The following is a 19,262-nucleotide window of genomic DNA, read 5'->3' as shown; positions in this document are numbered from 1 at the left end:
AACACATTTAAACATACGAACTTTCGATATAGTAGCTACGAATAAACAAGAAGTACCAAAGGTAGATAGTAACAGTAATAAGATCTCTGTTACTTAGGCGAAGATTAATGGAATCTCGTTCAATTAAACTCGATGCGGCGCCCACGATTCGGTGAATAAATGCAGATTATCACAACGGTTACGCGCCTCTTTTATCGTCGATGTACTTTCAATTACCCACATCTCGTGTTGGTGACGTCTACTCGGGACGCCGCAGCAACTGCGCGAAGCTCGAAGATCACGATAGTTTGAATTAACGAGGTAGCCTCGCGCCTGGCAGTGTTCATGGAATACGTTAGATTCGTCACTCGAGACGGGACTCTGTTCACAACTAAATTACATTTCGAAATCGTTGATTCGGAATACAGGGTCGATAAAGCGCTTGTCTCATTAATGATTATTGATGGGACCAACGTTTCCAGCGAATACGTAGCAATTCCTTTATGGAAGTACTTTATTGCATATTCGATCGTTCTTTGTGGCACCATTCAATGCAACGTCGGAGATACAACTTTATAGTGCAACCTGTATTCTACTGTATAAAACATTTACGCGCATATCGTTAGAGCATACCTTCGAGCGCAGGAAATCATAATTGTTGCGGCAAAATCGTATTTCCTAAGTCGGTCATAAGAACATGATTATAACGATTGGATTTGAAGACCACAGGGAAAGAATATAATAAATCATGATTTCCATTTCTTATGCGAGGGATTTTGATTGAGAGCAACGTGTCAATTTTTGCGATAAGTAAGAAAGCAGTATACCATATATGTAGGTACGTTGCTTTATTATTCGTTGGTGGTACGAATAATCTTGTGCCTGATGTACAATTTTATTTTCTTGTCTTCGATAAAAGAAATTGCAAATTCGATTATTTATCATGTTATTAATCATCGTGTCAATTTAACGTCAAAAGACAAATTGTTAACTCAGAAAATGATGCTAATCTTATATCTTTGAAGTCAGGAGGTTACTCTTTTATCAATAATATATCCCTTTCTCAAAGTATCATTTTAATATATTTACTTTTAGCCTCTAACAATAGCCATCATCGCTGACCATTCATTATTAGGACATTTTGACATTAAATAAGAATTATATCTATTTTGTATTTTTCGTTTTACTTCGTGTAAAACATGTTTCTTTTTACTACAAATGCGTTTTATTTAACTGTAGAAATTCAAACGATGCAATAAAACGTATACGAGAAAATGTATAAGTTATAGCATACATTTACATATCAGCTACCTTCCTTCAATAATATCGCCTCATCACCATGGATAAGCCGGTTTTCGAACACGTTTGCAATAAAGATCGAAAGATGTATTTTCATTACCAATTATTAACTATAAACAGGTAGAAGAAAACCTTGGCGCAAAGAAAATTTTGAATAAACTTTACGATCGAACTACATCCAATTACAAATCCATACAGAGAAACGTTCATTCGAAAAATAGCCTTCTACTTAATGTGCTAACTGCAAGTAGATATATTAATTAATCCCGTGACATGAATATCGCTCGTTGGCGACTTTAAAGGGGGCGGGTATGGTCGTTTCGCCGCTCACCAGCCAGATAAAATATTGCTGAGATATCACTCAGGAAGGTCTCTCAAAGATCTCGTTAGGCAGGCAGCAGGCGGCAAATACGGGAACGCCGTTGGCTTTTAACGATCTTTTTTCCTTTTTTTTTTTTTTTTTTTCAAAATGAACTGAAAGTAGGAAGCACCCAATTCACAATTCCAATCGTTCAGGTACAAATTTTCCTTGGGTTTCGTAGCTGGGTACGTAATATCCCGAGTCCTTTCTCATTGCAACCCAGGGCGAAAAAAGAAACGAGAGAGGTTCGTATTTCGAACGATGGTAATCACTTCCTCGTCGGTGGTGTGCCGCGCGGTCATAAGAATCCGGTCTGATTTGCGATTTGATTATGTCGTTCGCGTGCGTATTACAATTTCAAAGCAGCCCCGGTTATCTAGAAACGGAAAACGGTATGTTGTCGCTTCGATGTACACCGCGAGTAAGCGTACAATTTTTTCTGTCGACTTTGATTGCTCGTCCATCAAATCAATTCGTATCGTGTACGTGCGTTTACGCGCGCAGTTTCGTTGCAGCTGCTACAGAGACTGGACAATATACGATCAAGTCCTACGACCAAAAATACAGAAACTTCGTTTTTAATTGTAAAATAAGGAAATAAATTGAATTCGATTGAGAAACTGTTCGTTGGAATTGATAAAATTTATTCCGCTATTAATCTCTTATGTTCTTATATATAAACTTATTATGTATATACTATGTATATACTGTTAATATTTATGGATAATATTTATAATTTCAGAAACTGTTTTACAAGATAATTATTCTAATGTGTCAAGTGAAAAATATTTCTTGACTGTTACATAATTGTAAATGTACGTAAACATTTTAATAGCTGTATTAAGTAATTTATGGAATTTGTAGAAAGTAATATAGTTCATATTATTTGAATTTATATTTTACGTATAAATAACATGCACTTTCCTTTCAAAAAGTATGTACACATTGAAAATATAAAATATGTACAAATGACAAATATAAATTTTCATATTTTTATCCCAAGCGAGGATTCTGTTTCAATCGGTGTCCTCTTTAATCAATGATCGTGAGAATATAAAATAAAGAGGAGAGTTTCCAGGTCAGCCAATTTGTCTTATTAAGTTATTATAAGCACACGACACAGCCTTTTATTCATTGCGATAGCTACAGACAATAATAACACGTCATCTCCGGTTCTTAGTTGAAACAATGGCGTGAACACTGTTGAAAGCGCAGCACGAGCGGACAGATTCCCGTCTGGATCATCCTCATTATTGCTGATTTCAAGAAGTATCATTGAAGAACGAGGTCGCGTAAGAGGCAGATCAGCGTTCGATAACCGCTACTGTCGTGCGATGAAAGCGAAATATTCTATGTATAGCAAAGCGGTGTCGCATCAGGCATACGTTATTACCCAAGAATACAGTGCGGGCATTACGTATCTTTCGACATCTTCTTGTTGATTGTTCCCTCGTGAAGATGTTGCTGGCAACAGTTCTTTAGAAAGTGGAGGTGTACATCGATGCGTTAAAAGATCGGTATCTATGTCATCGTGTAACATAAAGTACGATTAATATGGAATACGCGTCATTCGGCGTTTCAGTAGAATGAGTCTTGCGTTTCTTTTAACGTTTCAAGTGGAATGAGCGTTGCGTCTATGTTGATGCGTTAGGAAACTAAGAGTTATTTTTATTCCTGATAAAAGAATGTTTCTGTTAGTAGAATATATCGAAATTATAATATTTTGTTGTAGTAGGAAAGTTAAAGTTAAAAAAGATTTATTCGAATATCCCGATGATTCTTCTACTTCCACATAGCTTACAAGGAACTTCAATGCACGGTATTCAGAATCGCCAATTTCAAATTTTTAAGAGTCGGCGTTTCGTACCTATCAGCCTAATACGAATGCTAAATCGATGGTACGTTCTACATTCCTTGCTTGAAAGCGAATGAATGTAATTAATTTCTAACAATGATTAATACAGTGATTATAACTTTCCTTCCTTATGCATTTCCCATACATTGCAAAAGAACAATTCCTTGTCTTTATGTAATTTCTTTCGTAGGTAAAGATATACTTAGGAAGTTCTTATGAACGTTCTATATACATATACATATTCTGGTAGAAGTTTTCACAATTTTCAATCATAGATGAATATTGATGGCTAGTCTATTTTGCATTGACATGTTCTAGATAAATAATTCATATCTAGGATAATCATTGACGAAGCAATTTAATCAGCTGTAAAATTGCATACCTATTATTGACTAACTATGAAACACTGCAATTTTATTGTACGTATCGCTGAAACAACGTTAAATGTTTAAAGTTCACAGCTGTACCATGGTATGGGCATGGGAAGATATACGAAGGAATAATGTCAGCACAACGGAAAACTGAATGTCACATCTAAATGTACATATATATACATTTATACATATGTACATATATATACACGTATAAATATAATTTTAGAATATTTCTCTTTGTTTAATTCATTATTATTTAGGAAAGTACTTTATAAATTATTAATTTCTGTATATTTAATCGTAAACAGTCCTAAGTTGATATTTTGAATAATTCTTTAAAATTGTCAGTGTACTTAATGATATATGAACATTCTTTGCGGTGCGTATGCCTTTCTAAACGCAGGAATCGTGATACATCTTTCGTTGCGATCAATGATACGCACTGCAATAAATTACGAGAATTTCACAGAATCGGTCCAACAAATTACTGGCCGATGCCGCATTACGTTGCGGTGGCTGTAATTGGTGTGGTGAAATACTACCAACACACTGTGATTTAACAACCTTATTTGAGAAATCTTTTTCTGAATAATGTTATGATATCTATCCGGTTAATATGATGATAACTTATCCGAATAAAGAGGATAAAAGCCAATTAAATGTAATTAATTAATAAGTGGCGTCATGCTGAGTCGTACAGTGAATGATGTTTCGTTTTAGAATGTAATAAATTTATTATATTTTTCAGTCTGCTATGTATTAACTTTATTTTAACAGGGCTGTTCGCATTAACGCGAAGAGAACTTTTTATTTAAATCGTAACAATGTTTTGCGCTACAGTATTGCATTGATACATCTACCGTAATTAATGCACTATATTTCGAATAAGAGAACGTTTAACTTTTGTACTTGTGTATGTGGGTATTCGCAACTCTCGTTTTAGACATTTTGTCATCTATTATATTTATATTATTGATATTGGCAATGTTATTGTCAATTATAATTCCGTTGCATAAATTAAGATGCCTTTTCATCTTATTTGCCTTTCACGTCTTTTTTTGTTTGCCAAAATTCGTTGTAATGTATTGTCCGTTCGTATATAAAAAAACGATATTGTAATAAGTAAGTTTGTTTTACTCAGCTTTGATTAAACATCTCGATTTCCATTCTAACGTAACCACGGTAACAAACAAAAACGACGATTAATGTTCGTTTATCGTCGCAAGAGGCACTTTCTTCTTTTATGCAACGGATTTGATCAATTAGGAGTTTATTAGGAGTTTATTATGCCTGACTATGTAGGCATAGTTTGTTTTAAAGTTGATTTGAATAGTGAGCGTCGTCGGAGACATTCGCGTTCGAAAATGTAAAGCAGAGCGACAAGTAAGTAGGAAATGTACGAGGTGATCCAAGCGCCTTGTCTTTCAAACTATACTTGACAGGTTGAGCCAAGGGAGCAACTGCTCGGGCGTTTTAACTTTGAACACGTACCACGAAGATCTCCCGAGACGTACTACGTCATCGCTAAACGTTTGTGGCTTGTCATCGCAGTAATTGACTTTCTCTCCTGACAACGATGAAAGAAAACTGTCGTAGCTGCTCGCTCGGACAGTCTGCGTTAATTAATCCTTTCTAACCCGACCCATTCGAAGCTTTACCTATAGCAATTTATTATTTGTCTAATGAAGAAAGTGGTAGAATGTGCTTTTCGATTTTATTTGTAACATAACATAGGCATAGAAACGACTATTTTTGAAATGTTTCTTAGAAACACTAATTAACCACTGCGGTAATGGCGCAGTTAATGTATCGCGATATACTACTGGGCTAATAGATGTCTCAATAAATAGGAATGTTGCTGTTACGCGTTTAATAACTTCTTATTTTTATTCATTTTTATGCCATAATTTATTCTTGTAGTACCATATTGCGCGTACACTACAACCAGAATGCAATTTGCATGTTACGCGCAAACGCGTTATGATTATGACAGATTTAAACATTTTATAAGGTGTGAAAAAACTGTTGTTACAAGCATAATTTTAGGCATGAAAATTGTATAAAATGCGTCGCAATGTGTTGGTAATAATCGTCTTCGGCCTTTATGTAGATCGTTGGACCGGTCGCATTTATCATTCTCAGGCAGCTTCGTTGTTACTCGATTGAAAATTTCAAGGAGCGCCTCAGTATGCCTTGAACAGCGAGGGGACGATCATTTATCAACGGCCATTCCGGTATTCAATTTAACCCTTATTAGATGAGTAATTTCCTGATCGTGCCTATTAGCGGATTAATCAACAGATTTGCGTATGATCGAGCGATAATGGTAAGCCTTCCTGTCGTTTTATGTTTAACTGATTCAAATAAAATTTAGATAGATGATTGAATGTCGGAAAGATTCTGAAAGGAATATTCGATATAATTCTATTCCCTAAATTATTTTTCTATAACGCTTTTTCTAAAATTAACAAGCGAACAGGAAGAGAGAATATCGGCTAGAAATAAATTAGGCAATGTGGGAAATGTAACAAAACTTGAATATCCAGTTAATACAATTTATGATTGTGCTTCTTAGCTTGTACTGTTTTTTCGTTTTTATCGCTGATGTCTAATATCTACTGAATAAAACAAGAGCAACTGATCGCCATTTTAAAGAAAAATACACTATGGAATATATCCAACCATGTTTGTATAATTCCTCAAATATACATGAGACAAGTCGAATATATAGCAAAAACCGCGGAAACTTCAGGATACCTGAGAACCTATACATCATACATTTTCTGCAATCTATTGCATATTCATAATATATATATTATACATATATCTGTATAATAAATACTATCTTAATGACGACATTTCTTAATTAACTACCCTATCATAAATGCTTTTTGTATCTTACAAGAACTTATTCTTTGTTTCAGATGGAGCGCCAGTTCCTGCAGACGCTATTGAACACGAGGTAAGAAAAGGCTAGAAAGAAAACACAGGTTTTTTATCTTTTTAACAGAACGTGTAGAAAGTCAGCGACTTGATTTATTTCATGGATTGCGATGCTCGTTTATTATTTATTGCATGTCAATTTATAAAATACGATTGCCCCTTGCCGTTTGAACAATTTCGCGTAAAATGACTCGCGTTAGCGTGTTTCATTATGATTTCACGCTTTTATATTCCATTAAAATAATATCAATAAACCAACGATCAATGAAACAGCAAAGGAAACTATTTTGTTTCTTAATAAATTACACTTAATGAAATAGATTATCGTGTATCGCACAGAGTATCGTTAATGATTTGTACATTGTCTCGCTTTCGTTTGTCTTGCAATAAAATAATATGATTCATGCTTCGTATCAAACGCTATATTCGCTATATTCCAGCATTGCATTAAAAATTTCATATTACGTTATTGACGTATTGCGTGATATAAATACCAAGATTTATGAGTCTGCTATATTACGTGAGACGTATTTTTCAGTTGGAATTACAAGTAAGAAACTATGTAGATCGACCACGAATGAATCAAATCAGAAGATATCGTGAACACTCTACCTCTTCTTTGGCACATTGCGTATTTAAAGTCACTCTCGTTACGAAAGGAGATAATGACATCGATTAAAAACGCACTCATTAGCTCTTTATATAACTGTGCCAATATGCGTTTAGATTATCGTCTTGCAACTCTTTCCTGTCAAACAAACTAAAATAAAAGTGAAACTGATGCTTGGCACTCATAAATTTGACGCGTTGATGCACACTTATAGGAAATGTTCACACCGAATGAAATATTTTACAAGCTGAAAAATTGTTATCATTAGAAAACCATTAGACCAAAATAGTTTAATAAACATTTTTCACAGGTTCACAGATATATGTGAAATGTAATGGCGTAGATCTTTGTAAATAGTTAACAAATATGTTCATAGAAGATAGAATTTGGAAAAGATTCGCAGATGATAAATAGGGAATATACCTTTTGTTTTCTCAACTTCATATTTCATTCTTTAAAAGGCAAATGATTTATCTTCACAAGTTTCTGTGAGGAACGGTCAAGAAAATTTTTTTCCAACATATTACGTATTCTGTCGATTTTTTTTACAACAAGAAAGTACACTCTGCAATAAAGATTCTGTGAAATAAATAGATTTTGTGAAATACTATATTTGCTCTTGTATTTAGATCAAAGTGCAAATGATGGAATTTTAATGAATCGTCGAGTGAGTAATATAAGAAATAAGTATAATACGAAACGTCAGCTTGATTTCTAGAAACGAAAAGACCAGCTTTACCAGAACTCAATCAATCATTATTGCAACGTGCCGATCATTTTGATCCGGAATGGGACCGAAACGTCATAGGTCGATATCCCACGATCAGCTGAGGCGTCGAAACGGATTTCGCTAGAGGATTTGTGCGATACTTTCCCGTCTGTTGCACCTGTGCAATAAAGCTTCCATGTTTCTTTACGCTACGATTGTATCTCTAGCGCACGTTGTATCATCTATCCTATAGCCTACAGCTCGGTAGACTGATTGCCCTTAATACACATATAATTTATACCGAGGAGAGGGAGGATAGGACGTTGCAGCTAATTGGATTCCCCGCATACAAACGTTGACTTAATATAATAATCATCGGTGCGTTGTGTTGCTGTTACGAACGAGCCGCAAGATTAATTCGCGTTCTGTAATCGCGTGTTAATAACAGCTCCTTTTCTTTCTTTTGCGGTCAGTCGATGCAACAATCCATCTTCTGGTGTCCTGTGTCTAAGATCGTTGGCTGAGGATACAGGGGAGATTTGTCATGATTTTGATCTCTTTCAGCCAAACAACCCTTTCACTCGCGTTACTTCGTTGCCTTTCTACGCTGCTTAATTGTAAATAAAAACAAGAAAGATATATAGCAAATACTTCTTGTGAATTCTCTTTAAAAAACGATATATAAAACGCTTTGCTGATTATACTTCTCATACGTTAGATCTTATTACACGTTTTTTCTTGATAAAACGTCAGAAAAATATTCGTTACGATATCCTTTTCCTCGATTCGTGTAAAGTAATGGCTATAGTGACGTAAAGTTTTACTCGAGCTGAGTGTTTATCGCATTTAATGTAATCATCAGACCGTGGATATTTATGCAACATAAACGTGTCAAAATATATAACAAAAATGAAGATATCTGTGCCAAGTTGTGCAGGATGTACACTCGCGGTCAGAAATCTTAGGATTTTTTTACTATTAATAATACTTTATCTTTGATGGAGATCTTATGTAGAAATATATAGTTATATATGTGTGTGTGTATAGAAATAGCAAGTTATTTTATAAGTATCTATAAAAAGTTTCCATTTTGCCATGTTACTTTTGGTTCCAAATAAATAGGTTCTACGATAATAGCGTACAAAGAACTCGCTTCTTTAATACGTTACCTGCCACACAAATTTTATATATTTTACCATAGCAAACGCAATAAAATGAAATATAGCGCAGCATAACATTTAACTTTTGCCAAATACCATACTGTATTTGTGCACCTTTTTCTCTGACAATATCACCGAAGTTACGTACATCGTTAAAAATCTTTTACTACATAAAATTTATCTCAGTTTAGTCGCAAAATATAGGTCACCGGTGTTCACCGCGGTATTCAACGTGTTAATGAAAAATACGATTGTGTTAATTAGAATGGCCGGTTGATCGTATCTAAATAATTTACCGCGACATTTTCTTCCATCGTGATCACGGTCAGAAGTATTTATTCAGAATCGTGATCATCTCTTCTTACGCGACATAACAGCTCATCTATCACTTTCATTTACGAGGGCAAAAGGTGTTCGTTGTCTACAAATCTTGATGCAATATTCACCTCGGAGGTCATTCGTAAAAAAGCAGCGCGCATATGTTAACGTCCGTTTGCCGGAAAATGTTCTGTGCTTCATTGATTTATAACTTTGTTCGTTCGCTACCCATCTGAAATCTTGTAACTTTATTTATGTTCTTACACGTAACAGTATGTACTTCCTTATCGTATCTGAGGAAATATGTTCTATCGTAGCGAGCAATAAATTTGTCGTTTTTAATATTACCGTTTATAACGAATGATTGCTTATCTAGTGCATTACATGTTGAAATAAAATGATGTCATAATATACATATGTTAAAAGAGAAATATTGGATGCCTCAGATAGAGGCATCAAATGGAGAGATTTTATTGAACAAACAATTTATTGCGCTATATTATTATGTTAAACCAACTGATCTTTATAATAAGAATGTAGCAAGGATTTGTGTTAGAAGGTTTATCGACAATTTTATTTGATTTTTTGTTTCTCTGATTAATATTTAATTATTTAATATAGCATGATTTAAAAGATACTGCCTTGAATATAAGCAAATTATTATCTTACAATAAAATGAACGTATTATATTTTACTAAAATATCTTATCTTAAATCTGTATAATTTCAATTGGATCGTCAACACGTATGCACAAATCATACTGTTCATATTTAATAAGTTCGATTTAAAAAATTGTGACATTTGACTTTCAATAACTCGTTTAAATTATGAAAGAGTAAAAAAGTTGGAAATACAATTATCCCCTGCGCAAATCGTGTCAGAAAAATGTTAATTCATCGTCCGATGAACGTATTATGAAATACCTATATTTCAGCTCTGCGAAAATTAAATTACGTCTATTTAAACAAATCTATCATTTAAGACGTGAAATCAAATACACTTGCAAGCATTTGTTAATTCAAATAATTGTCGTACTATGAATAGAATTTTCTTTCATTTGATATTAGATTAATTGTAAGGGAAAGAAAAGATTTGTTTGTAACGGAATTAAAATATTATTTCAACACATTTACTCAGCTGTAGCAACTCTTCGTACTCTCTAATCATTGTATTTACGCTTTTCAATCACTGTTTCTACGTAACTGCATCAACACGCTAACTTGCAACCGCTTGACTACCTTCAATCATCACATTAGTTCAAGCCAAATTTAATTATCTTTAATGATAAATAATTAAATGACACGCAAATAAATTAATAACTAATAATACGGCCAAATATCATAATTACTGCTAATTGTTGTTATCGTATCTGTATATATGTTATTTTACAATACGTATATATGTAGCTGTAAATGTATTATACATATAAACTACTATATAACGATGCTTCTTGTGAGTAGTTTCTAAATTAGCAACTCTCTATCTAACAATTAAAGTTCCGTAAAATGTTATTGATATGCATATATACTGTCTAAACTTCCACATTAAAAGTATCAATAACGAATTTCAATACAATTTTCGATTACTTCTGATTAGAAATAAAAAGAGATAAAAAATCGGAGTATTTATATTCTGTGGCAACAAACAACTCCTTTTTGGCGTAACAGTATTTTCACCAATTGAAAAACATCGAGAGCAATCGATGTTGCAGCTGCCATTAAATATTTCACTGGAGGTTCCGCAACTGCTATGTTGAAACTTATTATTACTATCCAACACTAACCCGAGAACTTGTTAGAATTTGGAAATTCGTTACGTTGATAGCTAAAGCCTGAAAATTCGTATTTCCAATGCACGTGAAATAATACACAAATATCCACGTACATAGTCAGAACTATACGTATTGTGATACGAACAGGCGTGTGTACATGCATGTGAAACAGAGATTTCTACACGTGGCACATTCATCGATGCATGAAATTTCCATACAAATATGAGACAATCAAAACTGCAAAAAGATTGCATTTTAATTATACGACACATCCAGCACATGCATCTACTGTTTTCCATTTATTATCGTTTAAATTACCGCGTAGACTCACTCGCTATGTTATACACGTGTATACAACGTCGAATTACCATACAATCGTAAGACGCATAGCTTACCTCCCAGTAAATAACCGATAATCGAACGTCCAGTAGGAATTGATCGTTACCCTTAGGATTAGATAGATTAAAAAAAGCACAGCCATAGGAACGACTCTAGGATCGAAACATTCGACGAATACAAAGTAGGCGAATACAGTTATAACGTGAGTAAGTTGACCTGACATATTGGTAACAATACTAGGCGTGTCACCAGTGTGTTGCAACTGATTTCAACGACTATCGTCCGTATTAGCATCGACGCGTGAGTATTGCTCGCGTCCGCACGTGCACGTTCCTCTACCAGATAACAGTGTATAGTACGCGTAATATTGAACGGCACAAATATATAGGCGCAGCTGGTATCCACGTCATATGCACGATAGCAGCTAACTAGTTTTGCAGCCGGTCGTCGGCACGAAGATGTCTTAAATGTCAAGGCGAGGACACAGTGGTGTTGTCCTAGCCGAGGATAGACCATCGCCTTTTATACGATCGGTCAATGAGCTCCGCGAAAGGAACTTCGGTATACGTCATCCTGGCATACCTTTTAACAAGAGTTCATCTCCAGAACAATGAATGCGATAAATCTTTCGTCACGCGACTACTCGCGTCTTTTTCCAGGAAAACATATCCTGTTGAAAATTGGTCTGATTGATCTTATTTTTCATGTTTAGAAGCTTCTTTTTTTAACTTTTATTCTTAAGATTTATCGTTAATTCTGTCATAGGCGAAATTTTGCCCTATGCGAATATTGTTTCAGTATCTTCGTCCCGTAATAATAGCACCGACAAATGATAATTTTTCTTTTTCTCTAGTATCGAATAATACTAAAACTTTTAACTTCGTTTGCTCAATCTCGTCGATCATTAAAATAAAAACATTTGTATATGTTCCTGTAATAAATATGACTATTTGGGGAATAATATCGTGCAAGTTTATGGGAAATTTAGAATTATATAAAAATGTAAAAACATGCATATAATATATAAAAATATACAAAATAAGGGTCGTTCTAATATTTACTGAGTAGGACCAATTTAGGTTTCATTTCTTTAGCTGCGCTCGTCAAAATAAAACATTCCACAAATATTCAGTCTATTTAGTAAATTTTACAGACTCTTACTGCTCGAACAAACAATATTTCGCTTGCGATTGTAACATTCGAAAATTTCGTTTGTATGTTCCAGGACTCCATAGCGTCCGCCTCTGAAACAGGCGAGGAATACGAAGACGGTGACGACTCGGATATGTACATGGAGCCAGACGGTACCGAGCCGGACGAAGGCGACAAGGTAGAAGGAAACCAAGAGGACGAAACTTACAAAAACACAACTGACGAAGTTCCATCAGACGCGACCGAGAAAAAAGACGAACTACCAAGCTCTACCACCGACAAGCCTACCTCGAAGGACCAGAAAGCGGAAAATACCAAAGAAACGAGTCAAACGGATGCACCTGACTCGGAAGACAAAAGCTTGGAAACCGATAGTCAAAACTTCTTCCCTTCGTTTGCGGAGTTGTTTGCGAATCACAGGGCTTCTTTCGCGGAGCAACAAAGGTACAGACCCAATAGATTCCTCGGGTACTTCCAACGCGATCGCAGTGGCTATCAAACAGCGACTGCAACAGCGAAAGACGTTCATCATCCGCTTCTAGGGTCAGGGAACTTTGGAGTGATTCGAGGTGGCACTTACTACCCCGAAGAGAAAGAAAACGACGAGTACACGATGGACGATAGTCTGTATAATCCTTACTACCACGGTGGAAATCGTGGCCGTGCAAACTATTTCAGCAATCCGAAACCTCAGCCGATTCGCGGCGGCGATTTCTTCGCGAATTTCCGAGACTTCGCCGATATCACGGCTCCTCCTAAGTCCAGTTTCTCTCATTTATCCGTGGTTTATGCAAATAAGAACGGCAGCGCAGCTGGGCGTATCACAGAGCCTAGGAATATTATCGAGACCCTGAGGATGTTGGAAGAGGAAGGGCAAAGTAGTTCCGAGGTAACGACCACGACAGAAGCACCGAGGAAGAAGCAGAGCAAAGGGAAAAGGAAGTTGATGAAGATGAAGCAATACGAAGAGGACAAGGCAAGAAGATCCCGTATGACCGTTGAGCCTTTGTTAGCGCTCAGTTGAACGTACGCCGGGATCCAAATTGTATGGTAGTGCGGACGCGAACCTCGGGATCTTTTCCCAAACGCGAAATCTGGCCACGAGATCAGAACCAAAGTCTGAAAAGTGTTGTCACATCCTACTACGTATCGGAGGAGTTTGTGCTGAAAATGAAAGGAACAATGATCAAAGGGACGCTTGCCTCGCGTTTATCTGAACGTTTACGAAGCAACTATATGATCGTTTTGAAATTTTTTCCAGGTAAATTCCGATACGTCCTGAGACTGGATTTTATATTAATAAGAACGTTCGTACAGAGATCTTATTCCTACGTAAGCGTATTCCGTTTTCTTGATTATCAGCATTAACATAAATGCGTTCCACCTTGGCGTATTGAAAAATCTCCTTTGCAATTGTAACGATTGCGTGGAACCTGCGTGTTTCGAGCAATTATTTAAATTGTTTATGGGAGATAAGCTGTTATTTGTGTACCATTCTCGATTTGTAATTCAACGTTTCAGACATTCTGAGAAAACTAAAAGCGCCAAAATACAGGTTACCGTCGAATCGAACCACTAATGATACTGTAGAAACTTAGAGCTTACTGAAATTATATGAAAATTTCTTAAGTTAGCATCGATATGCTGTCAAGTGAACATCGGAGTGTTTTCTATTCGTGTTCTGCAATGACGGATTAATCGTTGGACGAAGAAAATAATTTAAAAGGAATAAAATATTTCATCTTTATCTCTAAATCCAAATTCAAGAAACTAGCCTATTCGTGTGTGGAGATCACATCGAATCATAAATAACGTTCTCTCAGTATATCCTCAGAGATATTTTCAACAAAACAACACTTTTTATACACTTGCATCAGACATAACATTTTTCCATTAATTTAATTAATTAGTAGATCCTCATTTAAGAAATATCAACGAATTCAAATTGTCAATGTCTCCTAATTTTTATCATCTCGCTATTAATATTCAACGTATAGTCAGGCATTATAAGATAACTTTTTTCTCAATAGATACGGCTCCTTCATCAACCGTTTTTGAAGCTTTTCCTGGCAACGTACTATAGCACATACGTTGTCATTTCAATGAAATAATTCGGTGTAATATATCTCTTTATATCCCACCATGAAAATGTATTTATTCAAAAACGTATATTCACATTTTTCGCGCGAAAGTTTATCAATTTTTACAAAAAAAATATGGAAAAGTTTGAAGATCGAACTGAAGAAATATCTCGTTTAAGATTCGCATAGAAACGTATTGAAACGTGCGATCATTCAAAATTGCTTTCATCGTCGATCGATTAATCCCCGAACTTTTGTATGCGCGTATAAGTAGTCATCTCAAGTTGGCGAGTTGCGATTGTGTCAAACTCGTTTATCGGCAATTCACGGACACATTTTAAATTGATTGAATGCACTTGCGCGTGCAGTTTCGTTATGCTCGAGTAAACCTCGATCCGGTACGAGTAGCTCGTACACACTAACGATAATTTCCGTTCATACGCTGCGTACAGTTGACGCACGCGATCACGTGCGAGTACACCGAGTGTGAAAACAGAAAATTCTGCGCCACGCGCGTTATCATCGAGCGCAAGAACGGAATCACGCGGAGAAAAAAGAAAAATTGTTGCAAGAGCGTTGATTTGCGTGCATCGCGGCCTTTTGTAAATAAATTCCATCGCTCTCTGCTTCGTGTTTTCTTTAGTGTTTTAGCTAAAGCAGAACCGGACTAACACTCGCGCCTTCATTCCATGAATATGTATTTGTTCGTTCGGATCTCGTTTCTGCGTCTAGCTATGTAGTTTCTAAACGAGTAAGATCGATCGTGGATAAGTATCTCTCCTCTTCTTTTTTTTACACGCAGACTGTGTCTCGCTGCATTTATTAAATTCACAAAGACTGTTCACCTATTAATTATTATCGGCTTAACGTAGAATTGTTCATTCCTTTTTCATAAATTAAACTAATATTTCTCTCATGAAAGCATCTAGTTTTGTTTAGATCTACATGTAAGCGACTTTTCTTCACAGCACCCTTTGATATGTCTTTTCTAATTCGATTGAAGATCATGCATTTCAATCGTTAGATCGGTGGTTTGTTTAAAAAAAAAATTTGCTCTGATTCTCGGGAAAAATCACGGCGAAGATTCATCCTGTGCTTCATAATAGGAAAGAATTATGAAGAGGACAGCCTACAAGTGAATTATTCGCCGTAGATTTCGGCGCATTGTTATAACAGTTGTTGTTGATTATTTTAAGTATATGAAGTAGGTATAATAATTAAATCGAATACTCTGTCTCATGCTGTTTTTAATATGGTGCAAAGGGACACGATGAGATATCGAAATAAAGTATATTTTTCATAACTTACGTGAATGTGAAATCCTACTACGATCATTTCCTACGATTTATAACACGGGCACTCTGTTCCCAAGGTAAGTAAATTGTATTGGATATACCATAAGACAAAGTTAATCTCATCTGCAGAACAGACGTACAAAAAAGTAGGGTTTTCAAAATATGGAAAAAATTCAAGAATGCTTAAACTTTCTACTACTGTACAACCAATTTTTGGACAAATGTTTAAAAGATTTCTTAGGATGTGTATGAAAATCGCTTTAAGCAAATGAAATTAACTATTATGATATGCGATTGAAATTTTGCTCGATGAGTAAGTGATTCTGATTTTGCATGAAAAGTTAATAAATTGAAAATTTATTAATGTACTTTACAATCACTATATTTCGAGTAATTGATAAATATTTACACACGAGCGATGCGCTTAAAAAGAGATAGAAAAATAAAACTTCACGATAATCGGGATATTTGTAATTCACTTAAGCGATTAAAAACTTAATATGATATCGAATAGAACATCGAGACATCGTTGTCAATTCATGCATTTTTTCAACGCAGTAATTAATTTCCCTATACCATTATGGACATCTAAATAAGACGCACGTTTATACATCCAGGCTGGTGTACTAACGACATTGTATTTTTTACATCTCGTTACTCCCTTCACATTTTTCATTTCTATCCTGGCTCCCATGCCTTTTGCTTTCTTAATAGCATCGGCGTACGGCCAATCTTGTGCTGGTGCTAAATTTAAAATCATATAACGATGTACATTTTTGGTAATAATAAATTTTTGGTTTGACTAATATGCATCCTTGTATAAAATTATACTTGTTATAATCTTCTAAAAGTTTTATTGTTATATATTATAATATGATGGATACTTTAAGATAACTATCCTAATCTAATAACTAATTAAATAAGGTAAATCTATAAATAAAAGTATTGAACAAAAGTATTTTCTTTAATAACTTACAATCTTTTCCAAGAGTAATTTTAACACCTTTTAATACTCTCGCCACAAGAACGCTTGCAATGCACATCGATGCAATTGGTTTCTTCTCACAGTAAAAGTCTTCGATAAGCTTTTCCAAAACAGGGAGTATCGTACAGTCGGCGCCTTTTTCTGCGAAATTGCTCCTGTAACAAATGCATTCGATAAAGTGAGTAGGGAGCAGGTAAACAGAGTAATAAAGAAAAATTCATTTTATTAATACATTTTTCATATCATCGTCTCTTTTCGTTATATGTAGATTAACATAGTACTATAAATCCTTTCATGTGGAATTTATCGCTGATAATAAGAAAAAAGCTGGTTATGATTATATTGAAAGCAAGGTCAAAAGCGATAAATTTTCATTTTATAGCATTCATATTATCTTACGAATGGTTATCTTACGAATGGCATGATTACCCGCATAATTACAAAAGCTATTTCAGAACACAGTAATTTTACGTATCTTATTTATAAATGTTACGAGATTCGTTTTAATTATCGAAAGTATTTAGCAAGGGGAAAAACACAATTCTATTAAATCTTGTAACATATAATTTTCTCATATTTATTTATGAAAAACATGAATAATACATGAACGTTAATGAATGATATATAAGAAATGAAAATGGAATAATTTTATTTAATCTTAAAATTAATTGCATTCGTGTACTTCCACTGTAGCTGTGAAGAAATAAAAACTGATATAGATAAAAGATCAAAATGATTATATATAGCAAATCATGATTAGTTTTAACAAAAAGGATCAATATAAAAATTTCACGGAAATTAATTCTCTAACGATGTTTAAATAAAATACAAATACCAACAATGTCTTTGCCGCACCAAATCCTCCAGGGAGAACGAGTGCCCCGTGCATGCAAGCTTCACATTCGCATAGCGGTTTAATGCTCGATCTAGCCAATCTGGCAGCTTCGACTAGTCCGTTTCTGGATGGACTGTTTGTATCTGGTTGTTTAGTGAAATGATCGACAGTTTCGCAAATGTCTACATCCGGCGCGTAAAAGTGTGGCACCATATCTTTCTGGCAGATATGTATCGTCGACGATATGGCTTCCGAAATTTCGGTACCATCTAGATAACCGCACCCGCACAAAATCTGCGGCGAAAATATTTCAGACCAAACATGGATTATATTGCAGGAATCAAACAGAGAAGTTCAACGATATAACGTTTCGGAAACTTTTAATTTTTGAGAACTATTACGTATAAAAGTAACACATCTAATCTAATATAATATATATATTTTATAATATTTTACACATGTATGTACTTACAACAGCTACAGATACAGGTTCACAACTTTTCTCTTGCTCCCTTTTACAACACTTTCTGTTAACAATTTGTGACGTGTGAAAAGTGGACGATAAAACGGGTCTAAACATGGAATATTCATTTTGTAAAAGTGGTAGTATCCGTGCACGTATCATAATATGAAAGTGTGGAGTACAAGATAAAATGACGTTAAAATTTTATTTATGTAGAATTACATTTGACAAATAATTTTATACAGCGAATTCCTCCATTTTACTAATTTACGATATTCGTCTGTTTTATTCAAGCGACGATACAAAAAGAAATATTTAGGCGTGATTTGAAGGGAAATTAGAGAAAATTCTTTTTATAAATTTATTCCTTTAAATTTAGAATCGACGCCGATCCATGCGTATCTTTCTGTTTATTAAGCAAAAATAATTAACATACAGTTACGATCGGTAACAAGAACAAAATGCTTTTTTATTAAACATATATCAAACCAATACTATACATAAGCCTCTGTACATGTTTTACAACGAGCTATTGCCTATAAAGTATTTTTTTATTTTCTGATAGTACAGGCATCGGTTTTTGATAGATTTGAATTTTAAGTTCTAAGTACTTTCTGTAGAGGGCAGAATTTCCCAGAATTACAAGAAGAGCCCTCGATGTAGTTCGTGCAAACTATTACACGCGCTCGATCGATAAGTTCGTTTCATGGTGGTGCAATTTGGTTGAAAGCTG

The 19,262-nt window shown here is 34.8% G+C and overlaps 2 protein-coding genes across 6 annotated transcripts in view; one reads left to right on the top strand and one right to left on the bottom strand.

Annotated features, from left to right (window-relative positions):
* Positions 1-16,258, top strand: part of LOC100745136 — a 76,231-nt gene extending 59,973 nt beyond the window's left edge. For all 5 annotated transcript variants that reach the window (XM_003489562.4, XM_003489561.4, XM_033320760.1 and 2 more), the window contains 2 exons: positions 6,793-6,830; positions 12,944-16,258. In XM_003489562.4, the coding sequence (XP_003489610.1) occupies positions 6,793-6,830; positions 12,944-13,894 (989 nt within the window). In that variant the 3' untranslated portion in view covers positions 13,895-16,258. The remainder of the gene's footprint in view (positions 1-6,792; positions 6,831-12,943) is intronic.
* A 381-nt stretch (positions 16,259-16,639) lies between these two features.
* Positions 16,640-18,760, bottom strand: LOC105680772 (ES1 protein homolog, mitochondrial-like). The gene is made up of 4 exons (XM_012385711.3): positions 18,539-18,760; positions 18,071-18,360; positions 17,223-17,386; positions 16,640-16,990 (listed from the first exon to the last, which is right to left on the bottom strand). Exons 1-4 carry the CDS (start codon positions 18,689-18,691, stop codon positions 16,779-16,781), a joined length of 819 nt encoding a protein of 272 aa, XP_012241134.2. The 5' UTR covers positions 18,692-18,760; the 3' UTR covers positions 16,640-16,778.
* Between the last annotated feature and the right edge of the window lie 502 nt (positions 18,761-19,262).

The sequence above is a fragment of the Bombus impatiens genome, unplaced genomic scaffold (assembly GCF_000188095.3).
Source record: "Bombus impatiens unplaced genomic scaffold, BIMP_2.2 scf_0344, whole genome shotgun sequence".
NCBI classification, from domain to species: domain Eukaryota; kingdom Metazoa; phylum Arthropoda; class Insecta; order Hymenoptera; family Apidae; genus Bombus; species Bombus impatiens.
Note: the sequence above shows the minus strand (reverse complement) of the source record. Positions and strands in the feature narration are given on the sequence as shown.

Coding starts and splice junctions, on each gene's coding strand:
- LOC105680772 (XM_012385711.3), bottom strand. CDS start 18,691: ATGATACGTGCACGGATACTACCACTTTTACAAAATGAATATTCCATG. Junction 17,387..18,070: donor TTTGGTGCGGCAAAGACATT/GTTGGTATTTGT, acceptor CATTTGTTACAG/GAGCAATTTCGCAGAAAAAG. Junction 16,991..17,222: donor AATTACTCTTGGAAAAGATT/GTAAGTTATTAA, acceptor TTTTAAATTTAG/CACCAGCACAAGATTGGCCG.